Source organism: Meles meles, chromosome 10 (genome assembly GCF_922984935.1).
Source record: "Meles meles chromosome 10, mMelMel3.1 paternal haplotype, whole genome shotgun sequence".
NCBI lineage: Eukaryota > Metazoa > Chordata > Mammalia > Carnivora > Mustelidae > Meles > Meles meles.
The window spans coordinates 6,385,868-6,409,453 of NC_060075.1; the positions used below are offsets into that span (position 1 = coordinate 6,385,868).

The window sequence follows — 23,586 nt, forward strand, 5'->3', positions numbered from 1 at the left end:
AATAAATAAATAAATAAATAAATAAAGGACCCTAGTCATATTGGATCAGTCATCCCAATCTCCCCATATGACTTCATTTTTTCCTTAATTACCTCTTTAAAGTCCAACCCTCCAAACACAGTCACATTCTGGAGGTACTTGGGGTTATGACCACAACATATGAATTTTAGGGGCACTATATATATATATATATATATATATATATCTCACTACTACATATATATATATGTATATGTGGTAGTGAGATAGTGATTTTTCTTCTTTAGTAACTCATAGACTCTGAATAAACATGACAGATCACACCCACATGTCCATCCCTACTCCTTCCTTCCCAAAGCGCTGTCAGAACAATGGTGAATGAATAAGGTGGTATAAACTCACAAGGAGAAAGAAGATGGGAGAGGAGACAACCAGGGATGAGATGCAGGATGCGTTCTACAAGGCGGCACAGAAGGAACCACGGTAGCTGTCCGAGCTCCCTGCAGCCCAGGGTCTTTCTGGTGCCCCCAGGGCACATTGCAAAGGAAGCTGCCAGCTCCATGTGGAGATCCATGGCAGGGGTGAATAGGGACAGGGAGAAAATCTGTGCCAAACACTGGGCCATCAGTCACGAGGGATTCGGGAAGGTAAATGAGACCCTGTTTTGGACAATTAGCTTAGGGCCTGGGGCCGGAAAAATGGCCAGGCTGGTTCCCGGCCCACGGAGTCCCCAAGCCCACTCATATTTGCTCAGGATGCACGGGAGTTGAGCAGTATTTGGACAGGTCCCCCCCATCCCACACTAGCTTTGTTAATTCCATCACACCCTTCCTCTGAGCCTGCGGGCTCCTGGAAGCCCACGTGAGAGCCCTGAATTTCTCACCAGCAAGGATGAGACACGCAGGATCAAGACTGACCGTGTGTGCTTGTGATACAGGGGTTGCTGAACACCAGAATCCACTCTGACAGAGAGGCCTTCCTTCCTGGTGTGGTTTTTGGGCTTGGGAAGCAGGGGAAGGGGTCAAATGACTCCTCGAGGTCCCATGGGGTTTGAAGATGTCTGTATTTCTGGGAAGAATGTCCTGAAATGTGTGTCTGAGGATCCTGGGGACTGGTCACTCAGGAGAGCCAAAGAAGAAGGCGGCCCTACAGAGGCGGGACTGGGGCGGGGGTGGGGTGGCAGGCATGGCAGCCCCATATCCCATGGAGGAGAACTAGGCCAAGACCACCACGTGCTTGGGCTCCTTGGTCAGGGGGAGGGGAAGAGGGAGGGGAAGAGGGAGGGGGAGGGGAGGGCGGCTTGGCCAGGCTTGACCAGGGTCAGCCAGAGTCAGCCAGGGTCGGAGTCAAGGTCTGGCAGCAAGATTGCAGCTGGGAGGCCTGTGGGTGGATGGGAGGGAGGTCTCAGAGGGCTGGCTGCCAGGAGGCCGGTCCTAATGGGGTAGGGAGGAGCCTTGGGCAGGCTGGGAGCTGGAGGGGCCCAAGGGGTGGGAGTGGGAGGAGGTGGGGGCTGACCAGGAGGAGTGGAGGGGGCAGGAAGTGGCTGACAGCCTGGCCGAGTCAGCTGCAGGAAGCAGAGACCCTGAGGCACAGAAGAGGTGAGGAGGGGAGAGAGGGCCGGGGAGGCAGCTGGGTGGAAGAAGACCAGCCACAGGGAGCAGCTCCAAGGGTGAGCTCTCTCAACCCGTCTGTAAGTCCTTGTTTTAAGGCAACAGCCTGAGATCCCTCCCTGAGGGGACCTCCGTTTCCACATCTGTAGCTTTCTGGTCCTAAGACCACCAGTACACACAGAGTTTTTGGGGGGAGTCCATGACTCAGGCAACCCCAGCCATGGATAAGGGGACAGGATCAGGAAGTCTAGGAGAGGGGTGGTGAGAAGGTCCCAGAAAAGGAGTTAAGGGAGGGAGGGGCTGCCTAACGAAGAAAGCCATGGTGGGGCCGAGGTGAGACTCCGGGGTCTGGGGTCAGGGGTAGGGCCAGTGATCAGGAGCGGCCCCCAGCACAGGGAGGGTTAAGCATCCTCCCGGTTCCCACCGACTCTGGGCCCCTCCCCTGTGTTTGCGTCCTCCCAAAAATATTCAGACTCCAGCTGGCCTCCATTCTGTATCCTGACCCTCCCCCTTGAGTTAGCCTGGGGGAAGAAGGGGGGGGGCAGGGTTCCCAGGACTGGGAAGGAGCCCGCAGGCTCCGGAGTGCTGAGGGAGAAGCAGACCTGGAGAGGCTGAGGTAGGGAAGCCGAAGGGGGGCTCTGAGAGCAAAGGGCAGAAAAGGGGATCAGAGGTAAAGTGGGGGAAAAGGAATGGGCCAGAAAGGGTTGGGGGGAGGGTACGAGTGGGCAACAGGAGGGCTTTCCAGGCTTTTGGCCTGAGGACAAAAGCCAACTCAGCACCTACCCGGGAGGAGGCCAAACATGGGACATGGGCCGAGCTGGGCCCAGGGAACAGTGGGGGGGCAGGGAGGCAGGGAGGGGAATACCAGGGGGATCTCGACCGAAGGGCCACCTTCTGGCCCTCCAAGCCCAGCCCGGAGCCCTGTCAGGCACCCCCCCCCCCCGCGCTCCCCCCCCAGCAACAGGGCCAGGTTGCTGGCGGCACCACGGGCTGGCATGAAGAGCTGAGGACCCAACACTGTCGGCAGGGCCGGGGAGACCCACGCGACGCCATGTGGCAGCTGTTGATGCCTCTGGCCCTGTGTCTGGGCGCGGTGGGCCTGGGCAGAGCCGAGCTCACGGCAGCGCAGCAGCGCGGCCTGCAGGTGGCCCTGGAAGAGTTCCACAAGCACCCGCCCGTCCAGTGGGCCTTCAGGGAGACCGGCGTGGACAGCGCCACGGAAACGGTGAGCGTGAGCGCCAAGCGGCGTCGCCTGGGGCGGGACGGGGCTCAGGGCCGGAAACTCTCGTTCCCAGGAAGCAGGTGCCCAAGCCCTTGGGCTCGACGAACACCCGGTTCTCCAGGGAGAGGCCAACACCGCAGCCCCCTTCTCAGCTGTTTCCTGGGGGGCTGGGGAGGAGGGACGGGTCGCACCCGGGATTGCTCTGCGAGCTCAGCTGGCTGCTGGCCCTTCTCTGTCTGCGGGCAGCCCTTCCCTGCAGGGACCTTTGTGAGGCTGGAATTCAAGCTCCAGCAGACCAGCTGCCGGAAGAAGGACTGGAAAAAAGCGGAGTGCAAAATCAGGCCCAACGGGGTGAGTTGCAGTCTTGTGTGTGTGAGTGTGTGTGTGTGAGAGAGAGAGAGAGTGAGATGGGGCATTTGCTCAGGGCGGGGGTCTGTGACAGAGGTTTAGGAAAGAGCCAGCAAGAAGCCCCAGTTGGAGCAGTGGTCCTGCGGGCTCCGGGAGCTCACCTGGCCCAGTCTGAGTCGGGGCCTGTGACGCCATGGGTGGCCTGGGCTGGGCTACTCTGAGAACATGTGTTCTTCAGAGAGAGTCCCCCTCCCGTCCGGGCTTTCTCGGGCTTCGGGTCTGTGGTGGAGGAAGCCCTGGGCGGGGGTTTGGCTGCCCTCACCCCAGGCCTGGTGAATTCCCCACTCTCGGTGAGGCTTCCAGGAGAGATGGCCCAGCCCAGGCTGACTCCTCACAGGGCTTGACTCTAACTAGCCCCCTTGGGGACATACCTGCGGCTGTGGGCAGTCCCCAGTCCTGCTCTTCCACACACCAGCCTGTGACTCGGGGGGGGGGGGGGGGGGGGGCGGTGCTCTGAGGGCCTGTTCCCTCCCACTGTTAAGGGACAGACTGGATTATATCAGTGACTTTCCAGACTTCATGTGAGGACACTTGCGTCCATATCAAGCCTTTTAAGAACAAGCAAATAAATGCAACAGAGCAGCGCAGTGGTTCGAAGTGGAAGTCAGGCGGGGAGAACCCATCTGGGGAAGGAGTCCTGCCCACAGACACGTTCGCTGCCTGAAATCTCCCAGTCCCCAGGGGGGCTGCGCCTGGAGCCAGCTGGCCTGCGTGACCCCTCACCCCTCTGCTCTAGGACCCACCAGGGGAGCCGGTCCCCATCGCAGGCAGCCCCCAGCTTCCACCCTGCTGGGGCAGCACCCCTGCCCTGACCCCTTTCCTCTCCCGGCCCCATGCCCCCCTCCCCAGAGGAAGCGGAAATGCCTGGCCTGCATCAAACTGAGCTCTGCAGATAAAGTCCTCGGCCGGATGGTCCACTGCCCCATACACACGCAGGCTCCCGGGGTAAGAGTGGGCAGGGGAGGTGGGGAGGCTGGGGAAGGGGCTGGGAAGATGGAGGAGCTGGTCCTGTGGGAGAGGTCAGGGCCCGAAGCATAGACTGAGGTGCACAGAGGGCAAGAAGGGGCATGGGGGTATGCGGAGAGAGGAGATGAAGGGTGAGAAGAGGTGAGGAGGGATGAGGAGGGTAGGAGGGGTGAGGAGGGGCAAGGAGGGGCTCTGGGCCTGGCCCCGCTATTCCCCAAGGGATGTGGAGGTGGGTGCCACAGAGGACGCAAGCACCGTCCCCAGGGGTACTCTCCACGGGGACACCCTCCCCGGAACCCGCTGGCGCCCCGGGCCTGAGCAGCTGCCACCGCTGGCAGGAGCCCGAGGAGCACCAGGAGGCTCAGTGCGGCAGGGTGGAGCGCGCAGGCGAGGACCCCCACAGCTACTACTTCCCAGGACAGTTTGCCTTCTTCAAGGCCCTGCCCCCGAGCTGAGGCCCGACGGTAGGTGCCCAGGACGGGGTGGGGGGGGTGGGGGGGGTGGGGGGGGTGGGAGGGGTGGGGGGGGTGGGAGGGGTGGGAGGGTGGGGAGGTGGGGAGGTGGGGAGGTGGGGGGGTGGAAAGAAGAAGGATGGGGACGACAGAACTGAGCTGGGACAGCACTTGCGCGTTTGGGGCTGGAGACTGGGCCGGTGCGGGGCTGAGGGCGGCGGTGAGGGAAGGATTCGGAGCCTGGGAAAAGAGCTTGGACCCAAACAGCCTCCTTCACACCTAAAAACGTGGGTTTCTTTCTCTTTCCCTCTAGAATTCTGTCCCGCTTCCCGGACAGCTGCAGGAACTGACCAGTGCAACACCGACCTGCTGTCCCCCAGCCGAGGAAGTACGAGCCCATTATCCCCGAGCCAATAAACTGCTCTCCCAGACTCATTCTGTCCTCTTGCATGCGCCCGTCCCCTGAGCTCGGCTGCAGGAGTGAGGTCTCGCAGGAGCAGCAGAGCAGCGGGAGCAGGAGAGACCAGGGGCCGCAGAGACCTCGTCTTGCCTTCGAGCGCTCATGGTCAGGAAAGCAAAGCTCACCCACAGAAAATGACAGGCAGTGACGCTTATTAGAACAGACAGATTTAATAGGGATCCACGTGGGTGAGAACAGGCAGCGAGGGCTCCGGGGTGACACAGGATGGGCCGCTGCAGCAGGGGGTCACCAGGACAAGGTGGGCGAACGCCAGCTTCAAGGCTCTGCCACTTCCTCTCCCAGGACCTGCTGGGCCAGCGCGCACCCCCTCCCTGCCTTTCTCACCTCTAGCTTTAGGAGGAAGCAACTCTCTCCCACTGAGCCTCCGGCCAGGGGTGGCTGCGGCTGTAGACCGTCTCCTCCCGGGGCCTCCTCCCCAGGCTCACGGTGGAGATGGCGGGACGGCCTCATGCTGCGCGAGCCGCTTGAGCAGGGCCCTTACCCGGCTAGAGGCCACTGGGGAGGTGCGCCCTTGAACTATGTGCAGGAAGGTTGTGGAATCTTCCCGAAGGAGGAGAAGAGGGGGGGCTGCTCTTAGGAACCCAGAGAAACAAAGAGCCGGGGCTGCAGGGGGGCAGAGGCAGACCGCGGACACACTCAAAACACGAAGGACGAGGTAGCGCCGGCAGGGCTGAGTGCCCGTTCGGCCTGGGCCAGGCTGTCGCGGGCCTGGCGGTCCAGGTCGTGGCACTCCTGCAGGGTGTGCTGGAACTGGCGGCAGGCCTCCTCCAGGATGGAGCTGCTCCGGGGGGGCCAAGACTCCCAGTAGCCCGGCTCCACCCAGGGCTGGGCCTCGGCGGCCCCGGGGCTGGGGCCGGGGCCGGGGCGCAGGGAGCTATCCAGGTCCCGGCACAGCTGGTAGAACTCGCTGCCCCGGCCCGTCACGCGCTCCCCGTCGATGACCTTGAGGCCGGGGAGCAGCTCTCGGACGGCCGCCCAGTACGAGGGGCTGCTGCACAGCGGGTTGCTGAGCCGGGCCAGGGGGTCCCGCAGCCGCAGGTACTCGAGGCCCCGCAGGCCGGCCAGACACTGCAGCTGGCCGGGGGTGGCCAGCAGGTTGCCCGCGGCGTTGAGGCTCTGCAGGTTCTCGCAGGCGGCCAGAGGCTCCAGCGCCGTCAGCCGGTTGTCGGCCACGTTGAGCACCAGCAGCTGGCGCAGGGAGGCCAGCGGGCCCAGCTGCGTGAGCGCGTTGCCCGACAGGTCCAGCCACTCGAGCCCCAGGCACTCCCCCAAGCAGCCCAGGTCCGCCAGCCCCAGGCCCCGAAGCTTCAGCAGCAGGATGGACTCCAGCGCGAACTCACCCGAGCGAGACTTGAGCAGCTGGGGTGTGACGCGCACCCCGTCGGCCTCGGCCGGCTTCTCGCCCTGCGACTCCATCGGATGAAGTCAGTTGAGGGGAGGCCCCGGCAGTTCTAACACGGGGACACGGATGCCACGGGGGATCGGCTGACGGCTCGCCCTGAGAAAGGCACCATCCACTCCGCCTGGGCCAGCGCCGGAGGCCTGCTTCCGACAGCCCTGCCTGAGGGCCAGCGGGGTCCTACGGGGAGACAATCACACCATAAGACAGCCTCCCCTGAGCCCCTGCGGAGCCGTGCTGCGGACGCGGACAGCATGAGTGGCCAGCCCGGCCAGGCCTGCCTGAGGACACAGAGCCCTCGAAGGGAGGGGGGCCCCAGACAGGATCCAGCAGCTACGGCCATACTGGATGGCATTCCGGGGACCACAGGACTAATTCTTCCCGTTTTCGGTATCCGCACGGGGAGGCAAAATCTCTTTGTTTCAGTACCTGCTCATGATCTCTCCTTATCAATTGTAAGGTGTTTCTTTTGAACTTCAATGAATTCCTGAATAAGCGAACAGGTCACCACCATCAACAACCTCTTCTGTTTCCCTCCACAGGTAGACGCAAAAGACAGCACAGTGGGCCTCACTTGTTCTCTCAAAAATGTTCTCCACTCATCTGTTTTTTAACATGAGCAATGAGTTCAAAATGGTTTCCGGATTGTGTGGGCCAACTTGTAACCTCTGCTTGCGGTCGGGGGGCCTGGAGGCTCAGCTCTCTGCCCAAGGTGGGGAGACTAAGGTCAAGGAGGGAGGCAACGGCCAGCAAAGGCCCCCCGAGGAGGTGGCAGCACGGGCAGTCCCGAGGCTGCCGCTGCCCACCCTCGACCCCAGCGCCTGCCACAGCAGCTCTTCGCTCTGGCGCCAACAGAAGGGCGGCAGTCCCTGCGTGCCAGGCAGCACGGCTAGGGTTACCAGAGAAGGCAAGCAGGGCCCAAGGCCAGGCAAAGAAGCCATGCATGCTGGAAGGAAGGACCTGGCTAGCACCTAGGTTCCAGAAAGGCAGGGGTGGGAGGGCCCTCCCAGGCACCAGTGGCTGTGGGGGGCGGCATGAAGCCAGGTGCTAGGCCATGCCAGGTGCTAGGCGAGGCCGGAGGCCTGGGGGAAAGCAACGCCGCCCACAGAAGGGTCAAGGTTTCAGCAGAGAGGAGAACAAGAAGGCACCTCTGCGCCAAGTGGCAGCCTCCCAGCCCTGCAGACTGACGCAAAGAACCACGGGGCTGTCCACTCCCGCTGTTTATAAAACCGGGGCTCCAAGGTATCAGAGAGTCCCAAGCCCGCGTTTACGTAATCCACACCACTCTTTACTTCCTTCTCCAAGGAATCCAGGCCCAGAGTTCCTCCCCCTCCCTCGGCCCCCTCCCCCATCCCTGAGAACGGGGTCCCCATGTCCTAACCTAGCTCCCCTCTAGTCTGCAACACCCTTTCATTTCTTTCCAAAAGCAATGCGAGACATCCACTGAGAAGTCTGGGTCGCTGTGTTTGAACGGGATCTGCTGGCGCTTGGAAGCAGCGAGCGGGGTTGAAACTGCTGCCCGCGGTGGGGAGGGGCGCAAGGCGGGCACCGGGCACCAGAAGCCACTGTAAATGCGCAGAGACACACGCCGTAAATCCACAGAGACACACGCTGTAAATGCGCAGACACACGGACCGCACCGAAGGTAGTGAGTGCCGCAGAGGGGCGCTCTCCAGAGTCCAGGGACCCAGTCACATCACTGGATGCGTGTGGGACACACAGGACAGGCAGGGGGCAAGACGATGTCCAGCTGAGGTGACCGTGGGCATCGGGCCGAGGAGGCGCCTGGAGCTCTCGGCCAAAGGGATCCAGCGTCACCTGCAGAGGCGCCCAGTGGGAGTGGGTGACGCACTGGGCCTGCCTCTTCGGGGAACACAGATCTCCTTTTCAAGTGTTTGCAGGTCTCTCTCCAGGGCGACGCAGAGCCTCCCCAGCCACACGCTATTTTGGGGGTGAAAGTGGTCAGGAGGCCCTGGCGTCCCGTGAAAAGGAGCAGCCATGAGCCAGCATTGAGAGGACGCCAACCTTTATGAGGCTGAAAGGAGGGCGCCGACGAGCAGCCAGATGGAGGCGGGCGAGGACACAGCGAGGGACAGTGTGAAAATGCCCACTGGAGCGAGACGACACCGCTGGGTGGAGCAGCGCCAGGCAGTGGCAAGCCCAGAGCTCCAGCACGACGGTCAGGGAGTGCTGCCCTGAGGAACCGCCTCAGGGACCTCAGGGACCGTTTGGGTGGAGGTGGCCGCGTGCGGGAAAGGGCAAGGGGACCAGAACGGGGCAGGGGGTGGGGAGGGAACTGTGCGTGCTCCCCACATTGCAACCGGGAGGAACGCTTTTTGCAGAAGAGGAAACAGAAGAGCCAAGAGCACATTCGCTGCGAATCGGGCCTTCCCCGCCCCACAGCCCCGTCTGGCTGGGTGCGGCCCTCCTGCCTGGGCGCTCGCCGGGGACAGCAACGCACAGTCACCGAGGGGAAACACGGATGCTCCAGCCGAGGGACCTCCGCTCCCGCTCCCACCTCACCCGCCATCTGCACACCTCAAGCAGGCAGGTGCGGGCACCACCGAGCGCCCAGCCTGCCGCGCACACCCAGCTCCCACCCGGGCCGGCAACACAGGGCAGGCCCCGCCAGGTGGACGGCTCCTTCACACTCGGCTTCTTCCGTGCTCCTCTGGAGAGAACCGAGTCCTCCTGTCCTGGTCCCGCCCTGGAAAGGAGTGCACAGAAGCTCCTGGTCCCACGTGGGTCTGCCGGCAGGGCTTGGTCACGTGGATGAGACTATGACGAGGGCACAGCCGATGCTCGGCTTTCCTCAGGATGCGTCTTCCCTTGTTCAGGGCTGCCTTCGCTGAGTCTCAGTTTACCTCCCTAGGGAGTGGGCCGGAAAACGACATCCACGAGCCGGCCGGGGCGGGCCAGGGCTGTGTCCCGGGGAGAGGTGGCCAAAGCGGAGCAGCCTCAAGTGCTCAGTCACCGGCTGTTGCGGGGACCCTGGAGAGCCTTCCTCTGGCCGTGCCCCTCCCCCACGCACGGTGCAGAGCAGGGCCCCTATCTCCTCGGCCGATCGAAGGCGGGTACGTCTTGGTCACGCGGGTTATCCTGTGCCTTCTAGAATGCTCGGCAGCACCTGTCTGCCACCCACAAGAGGGCAGTAGCAAGGCCACCAACAAGCCATGACACTCAAATGTCTCCCAACATTGACGAATGTCCCCTGGGGACAAAACTGCATGGCCCCACCGCCACCCCAACAGCTACTGCTTGGGCCCAGCCGCTTCTCGGGCACCCTCTTCCACTCCCCCGACTCCCATGTGCTGCCAGGCCTGCCACCTAGCCCTCCTCGCCGGCCAGCACTGCAGAGCCGGCTCAGGGACACCACAGCAGGAAGAGCTCAGGGGACCAGGAGCAACATGTCCCCCCCCGGGTGACTTTAGGGCACCTCACACTCCTGCCTCCCACCCCGCCTGCGGAGTCAGAATGAGAGAAAGAGGTATGGGACGCCGTGTGTCTGAGAGCCACGGGGAGAGCCCAAGGCCCCACTCTGATCTCCCCACCAGCTGTACTGGACTGAGTTGGGGATGCGAAGAGGTGCAGCCGCAGCCCAGGCCCCTCCCCCAGACGAGCCTCACCTCCTGCCCAGGGGGCTCTGGAACAGCTGGGGGGTGGGGGGCGCCCAGAGGCCAGACTTTAAATCACGCTACTCCATTAAACAGGATCTTACAAAGCTTTATTGAAGAAAGAAAATGCAGTAATTATGAAATTACAACATCGTCAACAGGACAGAGGATATGATCCCAAGATTAAAAAAAAGAAGTATGTCCAGTTCCTGCCAAGCCTGTCCAAGTGAAAGGATTCTGGTTACTTTTTCCTGCTCGCTTCCTTACATCCTCGGTGACTTCCAAAAGTCCTACTGTGAATTACTCATAGAGACATAGGACTGCCGACCCTTCCAAGGGAGGTGAGGGGACAGGAGTCCTGGGCTGGCCCCCACAGCCAGGGCCCAAGAGCAAGTTGGGCCTCAAGGGCCTTGCCCCACCTCTGCCTACTGACCTTCCCTCTGACTGCCACCCTTCTGGCGCCCGAGCACCGAAGGAGAGCCTGGCTTGTGTCGTGTGCGGGGTGACAGGCCTGCCCTGATCCTCCGGCCTCTCCCTTTCCGTCTCTCCTCACCCGACCCCACCGGCTCCGACCCTGCCCTGCAGGCCCTCTGGGCTGTCTGGCTCCGGTGGGTCTCATACGCGTCCCTCCTTGCTTCCAGGTGGGGGGTGTACACTTGGCAAGTGACCGGGGAAGCAGGGAGGTGTGGGTGCTGCGGGGGGCGGGGGGGGATAAACGAAGCTCTTCCTGAGACCGCTTTCACTGTAGAAAAGAAGAAAGCCCAGGGCCTCCAGCAGTCTGGAAACCAACCACGGTTTCATCAGCTGTCCTGGCTGGACAGTCCCATCGGCTGGGGTGCTCTGGCCACTCTGGGATCCACAAGGAAGTACCGACCCCAAGAAGACCAGTGTGAGAGAGAGAGAGAGAGAGAGAGAGAGAGAGTGAGTGTGTGTGTGTGTGTGTGTGTGTGTGTATAAGCTTCCCTCTTAACAAGGCTGCTCTAGGGCATGCTTCTTTCTTCTACAGTGAAAGCCAACTGCAGAAAAGGCTGCCCAGCTTACCGGACCCTTGCTGGCTGAGATTTCCCACCTGCCAGCACCCAGACCTCTTCTCGTCCCTGGCCGCTGTTGGAGAAGGCAGGGCCTTAAGGGCATGTCACGTACAGAGACAAGCTGCACGGGCTCTCACTGCCCACCCACACGGCAGAGGGCACTGCGGCTTAGAGCGCAGGACGATTCAGTCACCTCCTGACAGACGTGACCTCTTCAATGCCCAAACTGCTGGAAACAAATTAAGGGATGGCTGGACGGAAAACATCATCTCCCTGGAGGCAAAAGGCAACCTGTCAAGAACTGAGAAACTGTCCCCACCCCTTCTAGCAGCTTTAGGACTTCAGACACCCCCGTCTAACAGCCTGGAGTGCACGGTCTGCTCTCCCCTCCGAGCCCGGGCAGAGCGCTCCCACAGGCAGACTTTCAGGCAGTCAGGCAGAGGTCGGCCTCGCCGGCCTATTCCCCCTCGGCCAGGTCTTCCCGGGGGAAGAGGAGGGGAGGAGCGGTGTAGTTGGGGAAATTCTCCAGGTTGGTCTTCAGGAAGAGGAGATGCTCGATGGTCCCCACTGGGAGAGGCGTGCTGTGCTGTACCAGAGCAGGGCTGCCCAGGGAGGCACAGACACTTCCAGAAAAGGCCCCTGTTGGGGGACAAGACAGATAGACAGTCGCCAGTCTTGCCAGGGCCGGCCAGACCTCCTGCCTCTTCTCCCAGTAGACCAGCGGGTCCTCCTGGGCGCCGATCGTCTCATTCTCACGCAGGTACTTCTTGACGATGACGCTCGCCAGGTGGCTCTCGGTGGCGAGGGAGGCGCCGCTTCTCGTGGACGCCAGCAGCCCCACGCTCTCCAGCTGCTCCAGCAAGCTCCTCTCCCTCCGGCCCAGCAGCAGAGACCCAGAGCCGCTTCTCCGCGAGGGCTCTTTCCGGCCTCTCCCCTTGGCCCCCAGGCTCCTGGCTCTGCCACCGCTCAGGGTGTCGCCTGCACGCATGGTCTGGGGGCCGTGTGGAGAGGACGAGGGAGGCAAGGGGTGTTCAGACACCATAATCTCCTTCACCTTGTACACGAGAACTTGCTTCCAGTGGTCGATGTCGGCCTCTGCGGGCAGGATGGCCTCGATCCGGCCCTTGAAGCGGGGGTCAAGCAGGGTGGCCAGCACCAACTCCTTGCGGTGGAACAGCTCGTTGAGCTGCTGGTCTGTGGCGAGCTGCAGGGCCAGGCCCTTGGCCAGCCGCGCGGCGGCCCCCACTTCCACGCCGCCCTGCTCCTCGAAGTGCCGGGGCGCCTGCTCCACGAAGATGTGTAGGAAGCGGAGCTGCGGCAGCACCTGGCTCAGACAAGCCCGTGCCGCGCTCGCCTCCCGGACTGCCACCTGGAAGGGCCGCAGAAGCGTGACCAGACTGTCCGTCAGGCTCCAGAACACGGCCGACAGGGCCAAGCCGGCCTTGCCCAGCTGGTGCTCCTCCTCGTACTCCCGCAGCGGCCGCTGCTGCCCCAGCAGCCACTCCATCAGGCGGAAGGTGGACACCCAGTGGTCTGAGAGCTCCCAGAAGGGCTGCTGGGCCGGGAGGCCGCACCGCCGCTGCAGCTGCGTCAGCAGCAGCCGGGCCCTGGCGGAGCCTTGGAAGTGACTGCAGAGGGCCCTGACCGTCCCCAGGATGATCTGGACGCTTTGATGGTGACACAGGAAGTTTGTCACCAGGGAGTCGAGGCAGTGGGCAAAGCAGGGGAGGTGGGTGTAGCCCTCCGTCCTCACGGCCTGCTCCAGGCTGGGGCAGCTGCCCGATACCAGGAAGCCCGGCTGCAGGGAGGTGCGGCTGAGCCACAGGCTGACCTGCTCCCGCAGCTCCCGCTGCCTCTCCTCCGCGGTGCTCTCCTGGGACAGGCCTCGAACCCAGAGCACGGCTTGCTTCCTGGGGCTCTCCGACGCCCCCTGCCGACTGCCCGGCCGTATTGCCCCCCAGTGGGCAGTGACGGCCACGTAGTCCCCAGCGGAGTCCGGGGCGGCCGCGGACACGGTGAGGTGGATGCAGCCGCCCTCGGCCCGCCGCATCTCCCGACACACCTGCTCGTCCACGGCCGCGTGCAGCAGAGGCAGCGCGGTACTGGAGAAGAAGGCCGGAGGCGGCACGCGGTAGCAAGGGTCCGCCTGGGCCATAAACCTTCTGAAAGGCGCGGACGAAACAAAGGAGAGCGGCAAGGCCAGGCTACAGAGCAGCTCTGCGATGCTGTGGTTCCAGGCCTGGGCTCGGGGCGGGCTGGGGGTGCAGGGGCCACCCTGGCCCTCCGTGACCACTAGCGGGAGAGCAGCAGGTTCATCTTTGGCGGAAGCAGGCGAGAGCGCCGAAGCCAGGAACAGTGGCTCAGGCCTGCCCAGGGCCAGCTGCTGGCCACTGTCTCCCGAAGTGGAGGCACCGGGGCCGTGTCCTGCTGACGGGAGCCCTTTGGCGCTGACGGGCAGGCCCTTGTGCTTTTTCTCCTTGGTCCCTGCCCCCTTCTCCTCCGGGCTGGCTGCGGCCGGCCTTCTCGCTCTCTCCAGCCCGTGCTTACCCGCCAAGTGACAGAGCAGGCCTGAGGTTTGGAAATGGCCCTTCCATCTGCCCTGTGGGACGCTAGCATGACAGCAAGGGCAGGCGACGTGGCAGACGTTCGTGCAGTCAGCGGCAAACAGCCGTCTGATGTCGGACGCCGGCTTCTGCCCCGCCGAGTCCAGGCGGCCGGGGGCCTGCCTGGGGAAAGCCCAGCCCTTGGCCTCTGCCTTCAGAATTCTGACCAGCTTCTTCAGGCATGGCGGCTTCTGGAGGCTCTCGGGGGACAACGGCTCCCCGACAGCAGCGAGCAAATGCCTCTTCTTCCACCTCCTGAGGCGGCGCACCTCCCTGGCCAGATGGGCTATGAGGACGTCAGCCTGCTTCACCTTCTCGCTCTCACGGGGCTGGCCCACCTCGGACCTGTCCAGACCGGCCGCCTGCACCGGCGCTGCGGCCGCGGGGGCCTGGCCCGGGCTGAGCGCTTGGTCGCTCGACTTCTTTAGCGAAGGCTCCCCATCCTCTCTCTGTCCACGCGTCTTCTGTTTGGACGCCTTCTTCTCCGGCTTCTTCTCCTGCCCAAGCACAGATTTGAGGCTACAGAGGCCAGAGTCTCCCTGTGGCTTATTCCACTCAGGGCCGGGCAGGCACTTCGCGCGGGAGGCCAAGGCATGAAGATCGGGACTCCCCCGGGAGCAGGCTTTTCTCTTCCTGCTGCAGACGTGGAGGCCCGGGGTGCCTTCTTCCTGCTCTTCCAGGAACACCTGGTCAAGTGACGGGACCGACGAGGAACTGGGGAGGGGGTGAGGTCTCTTCCTCTGTAGAGGCTGACCCCGTCCACTCCCTTTCGGGGAGACCGAGGACCCAGGTTTCCCGTGGCCACTGACAGCCCTCTCTTCTGGATCTACAAACTCTAGCTTAACCTCCGTCTCCAGCAGGCACCCCACAGCACCCCAGCCAAGTCCGTGAGCGGTATTGGTAGCTCTGGTGTGAAACTTGGAGCCAGGAGAAGTCAGGGGAGCAGCCGGGCTCCTGGGTCCAGTCACGGAGGAGTCAGCACAGAGAGGCGGCTCCTGGCCCATTGAGCCTGAACGTGTACGTCTCTTGTGGGGCTTCCCGAGTTTTTCTACTGGCAACATGCTTGGGAGCTTGGGGGAAATGAGGAGATGGGCCCAGGCTGCAAAGCAAGATGAAGACAATGGCTCTCAGCTGCCCTGCTCGGCTTTGGGGACCACGAGGGGGAAGGCAAGGCTGGAGGGGAGAGGAGCGAGCAGAGGATGCAGGCGTAGGGAGATCCTGGGAAACCAGTCCCAGGACAAAACTCTCAAGCCGTAACACTCTTGGTGAAGGCTGGCATTCACTCCTGCAGACCGGACAGGGCGGCCCGGACAGGAATCCCCACAGCTCTCTGAACCTCAGCGGGCTCAACGTCTATGTGGGCCAAGCTAACAGGTTTCTCTCTTTCCTTTCCATGTTTACAGAGAACCGGGCACACTCGGCTGGTTTCTTTTGCTGCGGATATACCAGAAAACAGGCAAAGCCCGTGTGCGCGTGGCCTCCAGGCTGGCTGGCAAGACAGACGCAAAGAGTCGAGCTCACACCATGGAAAGCTCGAGCTGCCAAGAGCACCAACTGCAGCTGTGAGACCCCAAGGAGGGGACTGCCCTGGCCAAGAAGTGGGACAGGTTTCCCTGGAAGAAGAGCAGGCGCCGGGTGCCGTAAGCTCAGGCCGAGGGAGGAGAGCCTAGGTCTCTTGAGTCCCACCCCCTGGGCTGTACCTGTCACCCAGCAGGGCAGAAACAGGTCCTGGCGCTAGATACTAGGCAGTGACGCAGCCAGTGGCCTTGCTAGATCTTTTGAAATTCTTTTTCTAGAAGTCAGTCTGCACCAGGAAACACGGGACAGGAGCACAGGACAGGACAGCCCCTAATGCCAGCGACTCACGTCCTCAGGGTCCTGTCACGCCCCTCTGCCTGTCCCAGAGACTCCTGCAGGGCTGCGCACACTTCCGCACCTCCCACGCCCCTCGAAGCCTGCTCGTCTGGCTCTGGCCTCCGCCGCTCCCTGACGCTGCCCTGACAAGGCCACCAGCCTCCTCCAATGGACTCCCCGGCAGGCACCAGCACGCTGGGCCATGTCTTCCGTTTGGAACCCCATCTCCCTGCGGCCCTGGGGCACCTCATGTCCCTGGTTTTCCTCTCACCTACAAATTCTTTGCAGTCTCTGGGCTGGTTCCTCTTTCTCCCGCCTGTTCCTTCCTGCTGTTGCCCAGGCTTCCTGCCCCATTGCTCATCCTGCATGCCCTCCCAGCCTGGGGCTCCGTTGGCACCCTGACGCGAGCCTGTGTCTGGCTCAGAGCCCTCTCTTCAGCTTCCCTCTCCCACCTGCTCTTCCTGCGGTCACCGCAATCGTGTCGACGGGACAGCTGTTCGCCCAGATGCTCGACCCCAAGCCCAGGCATAAACCTGAACTCCCTTCCCTTGCTCGTTCTCCTCGAGATTAGGTCACATGCAGGTTCTGGCCGGACAGGAAAGGGACACGAAGAAGTCAGGAGAGAAGTACGTGGAAAAGAAAGGAAAGGAAAGGCCCAGTGCTACAATGCCTTTCTCTGGACAAAGGGAGACTCCACGGAAGATAACCTACAGCCCCACCACACACATCGGAAAGCAAGTGGGATTCTTCTCTTTACGCCAGAATGACAGACTCAACCGGAAAATTCAGAATCAGTACGTTCTGACACTGAGTGCTGTTAAACATTAAGAAGAATCAGGAGGGAGGGCAGGCCGCCTTCGTAGGCGACAAGCCCACTGAAGCAGTGCCAGGAAGATTCTGCCCGTGGAGGAGGGTGGGCAACGTGAGGCTCACGCTGAGCCCCTGTCTCCGAAGGACCAGAGGCATCACCTCAAGCCCAGTGCCCAGGAACTCAGGCGCCACACCAGACGTCTGACCGCCATGGGGCACTGTGGAGGGGCCAGACGAGGTCTCCACTGAAGTGGGAGACACCATCCCAGCCCCACACATGCCCTGAGATGTCAGAACTGGAGCAGGCTGACCTCAGCTCTGATTTTAGGACTAAAGAATTGGAGAGCCAGAGTGGGAGTTTGATGGTCCGTGGCAGAGCGGAGAAGCAGAGCTGGCCACAGGCCTCCAGAAGTAGCGTGTGGGCGGCATCCCCACGGAGAACGCACAGCAGGCTGGGGAAACCGGGCCCGCACCAGACCCGCCTCACTGGGGACGGCCAAGGAAAGGGACAAACCTGTGTGTTAGGGCTGCAGCTGGGGCCACGCCAATCCCGTTTTCTCCAATTAGCCTCGTCCCATCAGCACACCTGTTTTCTGCAAATACTCCCGATTCACTCGACTGCTGAACAAGAAATCATCTGAGGCCCGCCCACAGCCAGCACTGTGCCCTAAAGGCACAAGTACAGGAGAGGAAGCGCCCCACTGGTGCTCGGGGCTCAGGACATGACGAAACTTGAAGGGGGCCCTTGGCGCCAGAGCAAGGCAAGTGGTGTGTGGTGCCATGGAGGCCAGGCCTCAGGCTGACCTACAGATAAACCGAATCTATGACATGGGACTTCAGATTCTGTCTTGTGAGGGACCACTTACCCGAGGCTACGCTCCAGGAGCCCCAACTCCTGACGGACTCCCTGGGTAGAGGCTGAGTCTTGTGCAGTCACCGGCAGCAACAGTCCTACCGCCACTCTCCCTTCCACGGAGGCGCATAGGTGTGTCCCATGAACCTAAGATGTAAAATTTGAAAAGAAAATCATTCCCAAACCCCAGTAGTTTATCAGTAAGAAGTTCCTGGTGACATTTCTCACCATAGAGGACAAATGCACATCGGAGGACAGCTACAAGACGGAGACCCCCGGGGTACCCAGCAGGCAGCAGGCAGGAGTGCGGCCGCGGGGTCCCGGGAGGCAGGGGGGAGGAGGACGGGAGCAGGTGACAGCAGGATGGGGGGCAGCAGGGACAGTCCGGAGAGCTAGTCAGGAGGCCGACTATGCTTGAGTTCTGAGGTGAAGGAGAACCAGGGGATAGAGAGGACTCTCTCGTGATTCCATTTACTAACACAGTTTACTTTTGAATACACCAATGTGAGGTTCTTCTGGAACAAGCCTTTGCAAGTACATGTGCCAGATAGAGGTCAGGGATGTAGGGCACGGGCGGAGAGCGGGTTTATCTTTGGAGACAAGAAAGAATCTAGTTTTTCGGAGAGCAACGAAGGCAGGCAGACTGTAGCACCAGGAAAGCCCTCGAGTGCGGGCTGGGGGAGAAGTGAGGCAGTCCCTGCTCTGGAGCCTACAGATTTCCAAGGGGAAGCAATCCATCTCTGGAGGCAGCAACGTGCTGGCTGAGCCCGAGAGGGGAGGCGCCCCGGCACTTACATGAGCGCTGGCTGCACGGACTAGCACTCTTGGCCTCCCTCTTCCATGTGCACGGCCGGATGGAAAGGAGTCACTCTCTATCGCTCCCGCGCCTGCCTCACCCCAAAGCCTTGAGCAGAGCTGGGCCCACCCAGGGCATCCCACACCTTTCTCTGAGTTTTCACCGCCCAGCGGAATCGGCAGGCCCCCTCCTGTCTCAGCTCCTGCACTGTCTACCCATCCCAGACCCCACGACATTGCAAAGGGCTTGCTGGGCCCTCCAGTCCCGGCTTCTCATGCCCTCACGCACTCAGCTGTGCGGAGAGGAAGGGTGGTGAGGAGAAGAATGGGAGGACAGGCACATGCGGAAGGAAAAGAGTAGAGAAAACCACTACGTAGTTTTGGGATCTGACTCACATGCAAACCCTATGTGACCTGTCTTTAGTAATAAGGGTGCATCACTCGAATTCACATTATGCAAAAGCGACATAACATGAGGCCCGCCTTAAAGCACACACCAGGAGAAGCCTTCGCCCTTTTCCGTGAGGCTGCTTTATAACCGAGCGAGAGCACGAGGTCCGCGGCCGGTGTGCGTGGCCTGAAATCCTGGCGGCCACCCAACAGCTCGGAGCCGGCACCAGCGCGCCTCGGCTTTTCCAGCCACACCACAGGGACAAGAGCACCCACCTCCCAGGCTTGTTAGGGAGCCCAAACACGGAATCGAGTGTTCCGCGGCTGTCCTGGGCACAGAGCGGTGCTGGCCACGAACCACTGGCCAGTACGGGCTGCCTCACCCGGAGTATTTTAGGCGCAGGGCACTGGGCACTGGCAGGCGGCTGGCCTGGAAGGGACACAGCCGGGCCGTCCCAGGCGCGGGGCGGGGCAGGCCTGGGCGCCCCGGTCCCCCGAGCCTCTGCGCCCCCGTCCGTGAAGTGGCGCCGAAACGCGCCCTCCCCGGCTTACCTGGGCCCGCTGAGACCAGGCACGCGAAACCAGGTGCGGCTCCCGCCGCAGCCGACTGCCCCACCGCGGCCGGCAGTGACCGGCCGCCACTCCGCCGGCCACCGCGTTTCCCCCGGGAGAGCCACCGCGGGACCCTCGGGAAGGCGCCAAAGGCCCCTCGGAGCCGGGGGAAGGAGCTCGGGTTCCGGGACGCGCAGGGGCTACTTCCGGGAGAGACCCTCACCCACCCCCGCCTGCGGAGGGTACGCGCCCTCGGCGGGTGGGGGTGGGGCAGCCCCCAATGCGCAGGCGCGGCGGCCGCGGCCGGAAGCGATGGGCTCGCGGGGGCTGTACAGCCGGAAGTCGCGCGTCCTTCTCACCGAGGCTGGGACGCCTGAGTACTAATGTAATGGCGCTGGCTTAGCGGTGTTAGTCTTCCCCCACTAACCGACCGCCAAGGTCCTGTCCGACCCGGGCTCCCTGCGCCCTGGGACTCTGTCCGAAGGCGATCCGCGGCTGGTGCGCGCGCACAGACAGAAGGGCCCGCAACAACCGTAATGGTCCTGCTTCCGAGTCTCTTCCAGCCGGGAAGGCTCACCCGGCCTTACGGGAAGCCCTCCCAGGGTGTCTCCCTCTCACGGTGTCTCCCCGGGCAGTTTCCCGCTGCTTGCTCATGTCGCGAAGGCATCGTCCACAGACCAGGGGACGTGCGTCCCCATGTGCCCTGGGGCGCTCTCCACCACCTACCCAGACTGAATTGTTAAGGGGCACAGAGGCCGCGTTCCCTGGGCTGATCAGAGGCGGACCCTTCCCCCGACCAAAGTGCCCAAGTCTTGTCTCGCGGACTACCTTGAGCTGCTTTCCACCTCTAGAGTCAGAGGGATAGAAGGACGGAGGCGGGGTCACTATCGGGCCTGGGCAGTCCTACCTATCCATCTTCCCAGGGGTGGTCTCGGTTTTTGCCCCCTCCTCCCAGTGCCCCTCATCTGGCCCCAAGCAAGTACAGTCCAGGCTGGGCCAGTCCTCCAGGCTGGGCTAAAATCAGGACCTCTGCAACGAGAGTACTCATCTTTATGCTTTATTGAAGCATTTTTAATCTTTCTTGATTCTTTCTGTGCCTCAGAGATGTCTCTCTGCACTGTTTTCATTTCTGTGGCTCTGCGAATCATCACTATATCATACTTTCAAATATCTGGGAGTATCCTCCTTAATACTGTGGGTTGTTTTTTTTTTTTTTTTTTTTTCAGTAATTTCCTGGTTATTTCTTGCCATGCTTATTTTTTCCTGAGAACTTTTTTTTTTTTTTTAAGATTTTATTTATTTGACAGAGAGAGACACCGCCAGAGAGTGAACACAAGCAGGGGGAATGGGGGAGGGAGAACCAGGCTTCCCACCGAGCAGGGAGCCGGATGCAGGGCTGGATCCCAGGACCCTGGGGTTATGACTGAACTACCCAGTTCTGAGAACTTTAGAATAAGCACGTGTATTCTAGTAACCTCCAACCACCCCCCCCCCCCCCGATCTTTAGTGTTTTCATTGATACTGCATGTGTAAATTAGGTCATGGGCATTTGGCAGGAAACAAATAAAGATAACACAAACAGGCTCCAGGTTTCATGGCCCTCAATTCCCGGGTCCTATCTTATATATCAGAGGGCTCGTAGTGCTTGCCACTTCCGTTTCCACAAAGTGGATCAGCATGGTGTCCCTGATGGGAACAAAACAGGCAAAGGCGGCTGAGATCCTGGCGGAGTAAAGAGCGGCATGGAGCTAACGTATATAAAATAATGTGATTTATGGCTCCCACTTACTGGTGAACCAGTCACTTTTTGATCTATTCTCTTGGCCCTTATTCCCAGTCTCAATGAGGCAGGCCCTATTTTTATATACTAGCTGAGCAATAAAACTGAAGATCCTAAAGATAAACTCGCACTCAGCTAACCGTCAGTGGAATAGGAATTTGAACCCAGGCCCCCCAGGTCTTGATTGTGCATTCTCAACCTTGATGCCGAGCTGAGCCGCTCAAGCAAGGTGAAGGGCTTCTGGGAGGCTGGGCAGAAAAAATAAAGAGAAGGATGCTTGCTGAATCAAATCCTACAGACCCAGGACACAGCTGTTGCACCTGGTATCACAACTGGTCAAGGCCACAGCATCTGCATTTATCTTTCCAGGCCCAATGTTTCTGCTATGTGAGCCACAGAAGGCCTGGTACAGAGATTTACCACCTCAGGGTCTCCCAGGTCTTTTTCAGGGCTGACCTTGACCTCAAAGACTGACCTCTTTTCAGATGAAGGGAAGAGCCTTGCTGTTGTCACAGTACTTAATCCCGAGGTTAAGGAGCCAAGGCGATAGTTCCTGTGAGTTTCTGACAATATCCATTCCAAACATCCCACCTATGGTTTTCAGGGAAGATGCTGGCAGGGTGAGCTCAAGCATTTGCTGGGCTCAGTGCAACACGAGAGCTCCCCCACTCACTTGGCCTCTGATGAGCCACCAGCTTATTGCTGGACTGCACAGCACTGAAATTAGGTTCTGCTCAGATCCCCAAGAATCCCCTAAAGTTTGAGTGCGTCCTTCTCCCCAGGCTGTGGTCTCCAAGTCAGGAGCTCCAGGTCCTGCTGGGAAAGGCTCACAGGACACCCGAAGCTCAGGATACCAGCTGCACTCAAACTTTCCAATCCCCCTCTGCAAGAGCTCTTGGTTGCTAAACTGATTAACATGTATCAATTCCGGGGCACCTGGGTGGCTCAGTGGGTTAAGCCTCTGCCTTTGGCTCAGGTCATGATCCCAGGGTCCTGGGATCCAGCCCTACATCCAGCTCTCTGCTCACTGGGGAGCCTGCTCCCGCCCCCTGCCTGCCTCTCTGCCTGTGATTTCTGTCTGTCAAATAAATAAATAAAAATCTTAAAAAAAGTATTTCAGTTCCCTGAGTGGTTGAGATTCTGGAGTACTTGTTCTCAATACAGGAGTGGGGAGGACTTTGCCCCCATTTCAAAATGGCTAGACATATAGATGGTTGTCAACCAGAAGCTGGGAGCAGGGGTCTTCTGGCATCTGGTGGGTAGAGGTCTGGGGTACTGCTAAACATCCTCAACTCAGGGTAGTAGCCATTGCCCCAACAAAAAGTTACCCAGCCCGAACTATGGGGAGGGCCGAGGTCAGGAAACCCTGTCCTAGAGGGTTTCAGCTAGTACAAGAACCCTTGGGAGGCTTGTTTAAAATGCAAAATCCCATCTCCTCTGTGACATTCTAAACCAGCAGGCTTTGGGATGGGATGGGACCCAGGAATCTGCATTTTCAAGCATATCAGATAATGCTCTTAGGTGGATCATCTTCCATCCTGATTCAAAAACTCTGGCCCCCAGACCTGTGTGGGCCTGCCTAAGAACCACCCGGAGTGCATATGACAAGTCTGGGACCATCACTCCATCCCCAGAGACTCTGCTGTACGCTGCCTGGCTGGATCCTGGCATTCGATGGCAGGTTCACGAACAGAACGTGGCTGGAGTTAGGCTAGACTTTGGCCATCTGCCCTCACTTTTCTGCTACTGCATGTGAAGCAAACCTCTGGTGGCTGCCAACTGACTTTGTTCTGGGAAACCCCAAGGTTTATAAACAAAGGTCATTTCCCAGCACACAGACATGGAGCTTATAACCCCTCCCACTGGCTTTCACTTCTGCTCCTCACATTCCCATTGCTACCAACTGTCCTGATTCCGTTCCAAGCAACTAAAACTCACCAAGGGGCTCACGTGAGAGTCTTCATCAAGGAGAGGTGACTCTGTGGCCTGTGGTAAAGGTACACTTCCGTTTGTACCTCCTCTTCCCTGTTCTGAATCTGGGCTGATGGCGTCCCTGCTACAGTCTGGAATAGGCCTGATCTCTCAGGGATGCCGAGGTGGGAGATGGCTTGGAAGGCTGGCATCAGAGCAGCATCAAGCTGGCAAGTTTCCTTAGCTCCTTGCCCTTTGGTTTTCCCAAGCAGTGCCTGGCACGAAGCAACTGCTCAGTAAACATGGGCCGTGGTGGCGCTTACATACCCCTGAAGGACATTTCACCCAGGCTGTGATCTCCTCTGGGGAATTGTCCCTGCCACTCACTACCAGCCCCCTTCTAAGGCTGGAGGCATTGCCCGTGGTGGCATGAACGTCTCTGGAGGTGTCGATCCTTCGCTGGAGCACTGCCCCCTGCCGGCCACCCTCTGTGAGTGCAGCTTCGCTTACCCTGGCCGCCTTGGGTCTTCTCTCCAGGCTTGTCCCGTCCCAGGGCGGTCTCTGAGGCTGCTTCCCTCCCCACTCTGCCACGAAGTGTGGTGCAGGGTTGTCCTACTCTCTGCCCCCGCCCATCTGTAGGGTTCTTATGCTTCGACTGAGTTCTCCAAGCGTCTCTGTCTGAGGCTGACATTAATCGGTGCCATTCAGGTGGCAGGTGGTGGTGGGTGCTTGAAACTGCGACAGACGGCATCTCAGCACAAGTGCTTCTGTCCAGACCCCATGCCCAGACTCAGCCAGCCTGGCATGGCTCCAGGCAGCCCAAGGCTGGATTCTCTGGGACAGCCTAGCCCCGCTGGGCTCCTGTTTGAAAAAGCT

At 60.6% G+C, this 23,586-nt stretch overlaps 2 protein-coding genes across 6 annotated transcripts; one reads left to right on the forward strand and one right to left on the reverse strand.

The window, feature by feature from the left end:
* The first annotated feature begins 1,491 nt into the window (after nt 1-1,491).
* Nucleotides 1,492-5,068, forward strand: RARRES2 (retinoic acid receptor responder 2). Of its 4 annotated transcripts, none has more exons than XM_046020046.1 (6): nt 1,492-1,577; nt 2,617-2,814; nt 3,058-3,162; nt 4,069-4,164; nt 4,524-4,649; nt 4,951-5,068. In XM_046020046.1, the coding sequence occupies exons 2-5, from the start codon at nt 2,641-2,643 to the stop codon at nt 4,638-4,640; spliced, it is 492 nt and encodes a 163-aa protein (XP_045876002.1). In that variant the 5' UTR covers nt 1,492-1,577; nt 2,617-2,640; the 3' UTR covers nt 4,641-4,649; nt 4,951-5,068. The 4 variants fall into 4 exon arrangements, with proteins under 4 accessions (XP_045876002.1, XP_045876000.1, XP_045876001.1 ...); XM_046020044.1 differs by having other exon boundaries at nt 1,518-1,669; XM_046020045.1 differs by having other exon boundaries at nt 1,521-1,648.
* A 174-nt stretch (nt 5,069-5,242) lies between these two features.
* On the reverse strand, nt 5,243-19,312 carry LRRC61 (leucine rich repeat containing 61). Of its 2 annotated transcripts, none has more exons than XM_046020043.1 (3): nt 19,020-19,303; nt 17,296-17,429; nt 5,243-6,697 (listed from the first exon to the last, which is right to left on the reverse strand). In XM_046020043.1, the coding sequence occupies exon 3, from the start codon at nt 6,532-6,534 to the stop codon at nt 5,755-5,757; it is 780 nt and encodes a 259-aa protein (XP_045875999.1). In that variant the 5' UTR covers nt 6,535-6,697; nt 17,296-17,429; nt 19,020-19,303; the 3' UTR covers nt 5,243-5,754. The 2 variants fall into 2 exon arrangements, with proteins under 2 accessions (XP_045875999.1, XP_045875998.1); XM_046020042.1 differs by lacking the exon at nt 5,243-6,697 and adding an exon at nt 11,053-14,864 and having other exon boundaries at nt 19,020-19,312.
* Nucleotides 19,313-23,586: the final 4,274 nt, after the last annotated feature.

Coding starts and splice junctions, on each gene's coding strand:
- RARRES2 (XM_046020046.1), top strand. CDS start 2,641: ATGTGGCAGCTGTTGATGCCTCTGGCCCTGTGTCTGGGCGCGGTGGGC. Junction 2,815..3,057: donor TGGACAGCGCCACGGAAACG/GTGAGCGTGAGC, acceptor GTCTGCGGGCAG/CCCTTCCCTGCAGGGACCTT. Junction 4,165..4,523: donor TACACACGCAGGCTCCCGGG/GTAAGAGTGGGC, acceptor CACCGCTGGCAG/GAGCCCGAGGAGCACCAGGA.
- LRRC61 (XM_046020042.1), bottom strand. CDS start 14,826: ATGTTGCCAGTAGAAAAACTCGGGAAGCCCCACAAGAGACGTACACGT.